General features: G+C 40.9%; 1 protein-coding gene across 2 annotated transcripts in view; it reads left to right on the top strand.

Annotated features, from left to right (window-relative positions):
• The first annotated feature begins 368 nt into the window (after positions 1-368).
• Positions 369-9,335, top strand: part of LOC144595167 (endothelin receptor type B-like) — a 36,742-nt gene continuing 27,775 nt past the window's right edge. The window contains exons 1-2 of one of the 2 annotated variants that reach the window (XM_078402318.1): positions 369-712; positions 1,164-1,658. In XM_078402318.1, coding sequence (XP_078258444.1) covers positions 1,218-1,658 — 441 coding nt within the window. In that variant the 5' untranslated portion in view covers positions 369-712; positions 1,164-1,217. Of the gene's footprint in view, positions 713-1,136; positions 1,659-9,335 lie in introns of both variants that reach the window. The other variant, XM_078402317.1, reaches the window with a different exon arrangement.

Below are 9,335 nucleotides of genomic sequence, written 5' to 3'. Positions count from 1 at the left end.
TTTGGACCCACCGAACGCTCCCGTCAGTCGCATTCCCCCAAACACTCCGAGCCAAACTATTTATTTTCCAATCGGATGGAGGGTATAAACTTTAACCGATACATTTTGCTGATGAGCACAATGTACTTTTTAACTACTTTGATTTTAGGTTGGACTACTTTTGCAGTATTAGCAAGTTACACTGCGTATCCACGCAGACATTGTGCGATTCCCAGCTACAACCCGCACTTGGTGTCAACACTACAAGACAACTTCTATCAGATAGCCGGATCGCCTTGTTTGCGGTGCCTGGGTTAGGAAGCTGGCGTTGGTAACATGCTTCGCTCGCCAAGCCCGAGCGAACTCTTCTTCCGAAAGTCTTGCGGGGAAAGAGAAGATGTCGCTCGCTGACTGGGACCCGAGAGCGGATGATGCAGGGCTGACCCAGCAGGGGTGTTGGATGAGTGAAGTAGACTGTCATAAAGACCGCGGAGATTCAGCGCGCCAGAGATAAACCGAGCAAGCTTCGCCCGTTCGCTCAGACCAAAAGCCGGACAGAGATAGAACAAGTAACTCAAAAGCCTAGTGTGTGGGATCCGAGCACCAGTCTACTGCCAGCATTGACACAGACACACACACACACACACATAAACCACACACCAATTCGGACCCAACCCGGACTACCGTCTCCAACACGCTACCACAACCACACACCGTTATTGGGGAGATCTATGTAAGTATAAACCGCGTGAATATCCTGGAACATGGGTGTTGAATAGTTTAGAGAATTAGAGGAAAAACGGGTGTTTCAGCCGAGAGATGAAGCAATTGCGTTGAAATTAAAGTAAGGCGTGAAAATCGGTGGTAAAGGATAAAACATTTATTCTGTCAAAGATTGACCAGAGTTCTCATTAACACATCATTGGCTATCAGTGCCCACTCTCGCCACTTCTATTGCCTGCGAGGTGACTATAATGGGGCGATAATTTCCTCCAGTCTATCCCGGCCGATCCTTATCAGAAACGGACTGAACTTTTGAGTGAGAGACTAGTGGGAAGTGGTGATAAATGGAAGCCCCGCGGCGCTTGAAGCAAGCAAGTGGAGTTGGTTGGATGTTAACTGCGGTGTAATCCTATGTTTTCTGCTCCACTTCCTAGCCCCTCCTCTCCGTTATAATTTCTCAGTGGGAAACTCTCCGCGTCCCCAGTTATTGGGACTGGTCGCTAGAGTGAGTGAGGATGGTCCATTGTGCAGCTCTCGTCGGACTGTTGGTCCTGACCCTCGGGGAGACCGTTCGGGGCCAAGAAGTTCAGACCTTGCCTCAACATGGGACAAAGGTGGGACCCACAGACGGAGAGGCGATCGCACCCACTCCCCACAGGGGATCCGTAAACTTCTACCAGGACACCCTGAATGCGAGCATCCAGGGTGTGAACGGGACCCGGAGCAACCTGCGTCCGATGTGCAAGCAGCGACCGGAGATCAAGGACACCTTCAAGTACATCAACACCATCGTCTCCTGCCTGGTCTTCGTGGTCGGGATCATCGGCAACTCCACGCTGCTGAGAATCATTTACAAAAACAAGTACATGAGGAACGGACCTAACATCCTGATAGCCAGCCTGGCTCTGGGGGACTTGCTCCACATTGTCATCGATATCCCCATCACGGTGTACAAGGTAAGGCTGCTCGCTCAGCTTCTGCCCCAGTCCGGCGAGGTACAAACAGGTGAGTGGTATCGGGACGGGTGGGAGATTGCAGTCAGGAACGGGTATCATGTTAACATTTGAAAAACGTCCCTCTCACTGTGTCAGCTTCACTACCGAATCTGTCAAGAGCTAGAGCTATTTTTTTTAAATCGTAGGTCGTGTCGGGACCCTTCTTCAGTCTGAAGTAGGGAACCGACCCGAAACGTTGCCCGTTCGACATTTCCCTCCACGGATGCTGTCCGACCCGCTAAATCCCCCCCAGAGATTGATGTCTTTGCTCCAGATCCCAGAACCTGCGGTCTCTCGTGGCTCACATTTGATAGGTGTTAAAAACCACAACTTCTAACGCAGCTAAATTGATTCACACATGTTTGGGCCACTGTTTTACGTACCAACAATTCGGGGGTGAATGTGCTTGCAATCCCGGCTAACCACTTATGAGGTGTTTGCACAGTATTCAACCAGAACTAGAACCAGCATTTTAAAGCATGAACAAGAGATTTCGCCGGAACCCCAACGTTTCGATGGTTGGCTTGTAACTCCGGACCAAATCGCCCATGAAGTTTAAAATGTTTCCCGTTCCTCCCCCACGGCGTCTTCTGAAATGAAATTTGCACGATTTCCTCGGTTTAAAAAAAAGCAATTCTCCAGATCGTTGCAAATGGTTTAAGATTTTGCTCTTAATGTTGCGACGAGCTTGAAGTCCTGTGCTGCTGTTTGTATGTAAGTGGTGGACGCGGGCAGACGTGAGTCCACTATCTTCCAAAAAAAATCTGCTGTCTGGTTTATTAGCGCTGTTAACCTAGTGAAGACTTCACTGCTGACTCATAGTTGATATGCATTTCGTGCAATGATACTTCCCCCCCCCCCCTCTTGTTTGGATATTGGATGAAACTAAATAGGTCAGAGAAAATTAATAGGAAAGTTAGGAAGGTACTGCAAATGCTGGTTTACACCGAAGATAGACACAAAATGACGGAGTAACTAACTCAACACGACAGGCAGCATCTCGAAACCCGAAACGTCACCCATTCCTTATCTTCAGAAATGCTGCCTGTCCCGCTGAGTTACTCCAGCATTTCCTGTGTGTTTTCAGAGAAAATCAATGTCAATCCAGTCCAGATATCATGTTAATGAGGTGATATACGTGTTAATTATTGCCGAACTATTTCTGGCATTCAAAATGAACTTTCACAAGTGTCCCACATAAACAACTGTCCCAAATAGACATTTGAAAACGTGCTATTCATGTTTTCTTTTTAATTTTTCCGTTACGTCTGTTTCATTCGCTTATTTTATCTACTCCTTTCCCAATTTCTATTTCTCTTTCGACAGTTTTATTGGCATTGAATTCTTATTCTGCCCTCGAGTTACATATGTTCCAGTCTTTCAATCGGATTCATTAAAAAGAGTTGTTTGCCTCGTTCAATCACATCACAGAACTCAGCGGGTCAGCGAGAGCATGTCCAGACGGATAGGTGGCGTTTCGCGTTGGGACCCAAATAGTCACCTTCCGTCTTCAGCAAGTGGCCAATTAAAAAAAAAACACCATTTAAATATATGTTGGTAAACAACGATTTTACATATCTAACCTAATTCGCATTCTGGTTCCTTATTTAATAGAAAATAGGACGACCCCCTTGTATTTTTGTGTAAGAAGGAACTGCAGATGCTGGTTTAAACCGAAGATAGATACAAAAAGCTGGAATAACTCAGCGGGACAGGCAACATCTCTGGAGAGAAGGAATGGGTGACGTTTCAGGTCGAGCGAGACCCTTCTTCAGATCTAAGTCTGAAGAATTCCGATCCAAAACGTTGCCTTTCCATGTCCCCCAAAGATGCTGCCTGAACAGCTGAGCTACTCCATCACTTTGTGTCTTTTTTGTAAACCAGCATCTGCAGTTCCTTGAAATATGTAACTTTTAATTTTTTTTAAAACGGATATGAGAGTACTTTAAATAGGACCTAGGACATTAAAAACCTTAATAAACTGAAACAGAAGCAGGCCAATCTGCCCATCAAACCTGTTGCATCATTTAATAAAAACGTGGCTAATTCAATTTTGGCCTTAATATCACTTTCCCTTTCTCTTCCCATTATCCTCGCTTCCCCTGTAATTTGTGTCTCAGTTTCCAAAATTAATAACCTGGTGTTTCTCATAAACTGCCTTAACTGATATTAGTATCCAGCTGTGACACAAGCACTTTTTTATTTGAAGTATTAAATAAAAATTGAGAAAATCTCAATTGATCCAAGCAGTACTACATTTCCAGGCAAGCAGCCAATGTATTGTATAAGCAGTCAGAGGAAGTGCACACTGCACTGTGTCAATGAGTAATGCATCTTACCTACACACTCTAAATTCAATGACAATCCAAACCATTTCAGTTTTAATTTTAAGCTGGAGCAGAAGAATGCTTATTTCTGTATGAAATGGAATCAGACATGACAGTCAATCAAGCAAAAGTTTAATGAATTATCAGAATCTATATTTCATACACCATTAATGGAAAGGAAAAAGTGGGGAGTAATTTGACTTCAGTTGCTGTGCCAAATAACAATTTATGCTTCCACTGTTGATAACACTTTCCGACATTTGGTTTGGATGGCTACAATGGGACTGAGTAAAAGTGAGCAGAACTGATTGTTAATACACAACCATTGGTTTTGCACTAATGATTTAGTTTAGTTTAATTTAGAGATACAGTCCAGAAGCAGACCCTTCAACCCACCAAGTCCACACTGACCAGCAATCATGCATACACTGGTTCTATCCCACACACTAGGGATCATTTACAAAAGCCAATTAAACCTGCATGTCTTTGGAATATGGGAAGAAAACGGAGCATCCGGAGAAAACCAATGCGGTCACAGGAAGAACGTTTAAACTCAATGGTGCTGTAAGGCAGCAAGTCTACTGCTGCGCCACTGTGCCACCCCTTCTTTCCTTATATTCACCCCTAATATTTCCTTCTTGCATAGAGATAGGTTGCTATCCAAACCCTTCCATGCTTCCACTTTACTGAATCTATCCACACATATATATATATATATATATATATATATGTGTGTGTGTGTGTATATATAAATACACAGATCATGCACATTTCTTGAGATTAAGAAGCTATTTAATCTTAAATATTGTAAACTATTTAAAATTATTGCATTTTTATTTTCCATTATGAATATATTTGAGTAATACTGCATCCAGTTTACATGTGTTGGTGGTGCTTATGCCCTGAGGGTTAGCAGGAAATGTCACTTTCAATAGAAGTTCTAACATCGCTCTTTTCAAGATGTCTTGATTACTAATATTAAAAATGTTTGTTCAGCTTTGTGGATGAAAAACATATCTACACAGCAGAAATAATTCTTTGGAAAGAATACAGCTGTGTAAATTAAATGGTATAATAAACACTTCAGACCTTTTGACTTTAATACATATTTTGCTTTTTGTTTTGCTTTTATTATTTTCTCTTATTTCATTAGTCTCAAACAATGGAGATGAGTATTAATACTGAACGTTATGCTAGGAAGAAATGATCAGTCTTCACTGAGGTCTCAACGAGGCCTAATCATTTATCGTTATACTAAAAAAAAGTAAACAGTTTATACTTCAAAAACAACAAATCCCTGGTATTTCAGCATGATCTCATTTCACCATAGGTTGTCAGATTTATTCTAACAAGTACAGCATATTGGCAGTAATCTAACCATCAATATCATGATAACCATTGCAGTTCCTGATCCAATCAATAAAAATCGATAAAACTGTTGTTGGTCATATTGCTAATTACCAAGGATGGATGATCAGTTTAACAATGTTTCTTTCACTTTCTTTCCTATAATCAACAGCTACTTATCTTGCCATAACGCCTGGTGGAATGTTTGCAAAGTATTTATTTTTATATTTGTATAAATTCCTTGCCAGCTGAATCTGTACATATTCAAGGATCCACAGTGTGTAGGTTAGGCACACTACACCTCAGTTTGGAAGCTAAATAAAAGGGAAATAAATTCCACTGGGCCATATTTTTTCACTTGGTTATTTACTTTGCTTTACAACATAATTTGGAAGCTTACCTTTACAGGATTCATCTATGCAACGCTACTTTGAAATCTTCACAAATAGTAAACTTGCTATTCCGACATTAGATTTGTTCAGCAAGGCCTGACTTAAAATCCAGGATGATTTTTTAACAAAATTGCAACTGAGTTAAAGGAAAAGCAAACAAAGTTTCTCCAAAGTAATATTAACTTTTATTAATTTAATTATATTTATTTACAGAAGTCTGGAGTCATGGGAGAGAAAAAAAACATCTTGGGCTGCATAAACAATTTTTACATTTGTTCAAAATGTTTTAATCCGACTGTTAAATGACATACGTGGAATATTTGACCTTGGTAATACACATTGCTGTTTATTTCTTCAAGCCAGGAATGTGATTTACTTATTTCATAAATCCTAAAGACATGGAAGAGACCATTTGGCCCTTCAAGTCTATGCTGGCTCACAGATCAATCCCTTTCCTTCCCTATTTTTACCTGCAACCTATTCCTCCACATTCCCATCAAACTCCATTAGCCAGCTGCATGTGAGGCAATTTACAGTGGCTAATTAACATACCAACTCACAGGTCTTTGGGATGTGGGATGAATAAATAGGTAGGGAATTCTTTAGGGTGACCGGGAGAAAGTACAAATTCTGCACAGTTTGCAATTGAACCTGCGTTGCTGGAGCTATGAGGCAGTGGCTCTTCCATTTGCACTACTGTACTGCTCCACATAAGTTACAGTATAGGTAGATAAGTCTGAGGTCTGGGAATGGGTAAGCAGGTGGCAATACAGGGAGAGGCTGAGAGAGAGCGGTTAGAACACCCCTAACCTGGGAGCAGATAGTGTGATCTGGCACATTGCACCATAAGCCTAATAATATGGAATTTGCAGCTTCCCTACTTCATTCTTTCCATGACTTTCTTCTCCCCCACCACACAATTCAGCATTTTTTCATCAGTGAATAACATTTCAAAACTCCTTAATGAGTCAAATACCATGCTGCTTTTCAATAATGTTGTCATTTTTGGACAGAATGCTGTAATCATTGCAATTAACACTTATTTATATGAGTTATTCAATGCAGGGAAATACAGAAGGCTCCTATATATGCAAAGAATACAACCAACCCTGAAGGGATGAGAACAAGCTTGCTCAAAGGGCTCTGTATTCGAGAGATAAAAGTAGAAATTACTGGGGCAGCATCTGTAGGGAGTAATGTTTTAAGTCAATGACCCTTCCACAAATCTGTTTTACAGAGACACTAAAGAGAAAAGGGCATGAGGAAGAGATGGACGGGTTTATGAGAACATTCCAATATATGGTATGCAGTCAGATAAAAGTTATGAAGTAGTTGGAGGTAGGAAGTGTGAGCCTGTCATGGGATTTTAAAACACTTTAAGTAGGGTCAGAGAGATGGGATATGCTGAAGGCTGTGGGAAAAATAATCAAGACTGGAAGTGAAAATGGAAAGATGGCTTCTGCCGTTTATGGACCTAGCTAAGGACAATAATGCAAAAGGAATAATCTTTATGGATATGGGTTGCAAAGTTAGGGCAGAACAAAAAACATGTGAAGAGATGGATTCAAAGAAGGGTACAGCATTAGTTTCCTGGAGCTGAATATGAGAGGAGAGGTCAGAATGGTGCTTATCCAGAACAAAGGCAGCATTGTGTTTGAAGAGTACAAGGAAGCTAAAGTGCTTGTCATCATCACAAATCTTTAGTTGCTTCTATTTTTGTCCAAAGATAATGGTGAAATAAAGGAACTTCATTAAGAGCATCCAGAGACCTAAGTGGTGGAGAGCACGCTGGTAGAGAGTACTGCATTGAAGGCAAACTTCTGATGCTGGGATTGAAGGTGAATTTAAAAAGCAAGTGGAAACCATCTGTAAAGTCAGTTGTTGTGGTTAAAAAGAAACTTGATGATCAAGAGATAACAAGAGTGGAATTCAAGGATCTGGAGATAATTGTTGTAGTTAAAGACATGGGTGGACATGGAAAAGAAGCATCAGTGCTATTAGCATTGACCATCCACTTAGGTATCTATCTGCTCATTATATAACACATTGAAATATAAGTACAACCAGTTTTAAATATGGTCGAAAGTCTGAAATTCTATCTGAGTTTCATGACTTGATAAACATCCACTTTAATCTTTATGTTCTTACCTGCAGGTGCCCAGAGGAAGACACTGGCTGACTTATTTCTGTGTTATCTGTCTTCTTTAAGATTGTCCATAATGTCTGTCTCTTTCATTACATATTCTGATAGCTTTTTCTATAGGTCTGAAATAAGCTTGTTCTTTCTTTTTTCTCTGATGATGTCCCTGTTTAACACCATGAATATATATAAAAAAGTGAGGTGATCCACACAAATGTAAGTTGATTCATGAAAGGAGCAGGAAATTGAGAAATTAGATGACCAAGAAAATATATTGTAGCTTTCAAGAATCAGTTACAATATCATTGAATTTCCAACAATGGATTGTTCTCTAGACAGTATACTGATTTTGATCAATGACGGGTATAGTTATGGCTTCTCTTTTTACCTAACGAACTGTAGTACATGCACCTCTAAGATTGAGAGGCAGACTGAATAACAGATTGTTTAACGCAACTGCTGCCTGAGTAGCGTGAATTGAGTAAGAAACCTACTCGTATCAAGTAAATTAGTGTAATAGCATTATGCATGCTTTTTTCTGATTTAATCAATGAGTTCAGACTAAAACTCCAGGACAAATCTTCAGTTCATTAATGCAATGTAGGAAGTTGATTCATTGCCTTAACCCTTGAACAATTTAAAAGAGACATCAGCTATTTCGCACCGAGTCTGCACCAAATTTACTGCTTCCCGACACGCCTTCATACTTATGGTAATCCTACCCGATCCCAATTTCTTAATCTTCAGTTCCCATCAACTCTCCTCCAAATTCGTGTCATCTATGCACATAGGATAATTTATAGACCATAGAAACATAGAAAGTACTACACAGGACAGGCCCTTCATCCCACAATGTCCAGGCTGAACATGATGCCAAGATAAACTAATCTCATCTGTCAACACATGACCTATACCTCTGTATCTTCAGCTTATTTTTGCACCTATCTAAAACCCTCTTCTATGCCACTGTTGTATCTGCCTCCACCACCACCCCTGGCAACACAGTCCAGACACCCACCATTCTCTGAGTGAACAAAACTGCCCCTCACGTTTCCTTTAAACTTTCCCCTCACAACTTAAAGCTATGTCCTCTAATCTTTGACATTTCCACACTGGGAAAAAGGTTCTGACTGTCTAACCTATCTATGCCTCTCATTATATACTTTTATCCTGTCTTCTCTCAATTTACGGCTTTCTAGAGAATTCAATCCAAGTTTGTCGGCCCTCTCCTTGCAGCTAATATCTCCAAATCCTGGCAGCATTCGGTAAATCCCTTCTGCACCCCCTCCAAAGCTTTCACATGCTTCCTGTAATGGACTGGCCTGAACAGCATGCAGTATTCCAAATGCAGCGTAAACAATGTCTTGTGGAGCAGCATTATGACTTAATGGCCTGACCAGTGAAGGCAAGCATATCAGACGCCTTTACCATT

Source organism: Rhinoraja longicauda, chromosome 7, assembly GCF_053455715.1.
Source record: "Rhinoraja longicauda isolate Sanriku21f chromosome 7, sRhiLon1.1, whole genome shotgun sequence".
Lineage (NCBI taxonomy): Eukaryota > Metazoa > Chordata > Chondrichthyes > Rajiformes > Arhynchobatidae > Rhinoraja > Rhinoraja longicauda.
The sequence above is the reverse complement of the archived record's forward strand: the minus strand, read 5'-3'. Positions and strand labels throughout refer to the sequence as shown.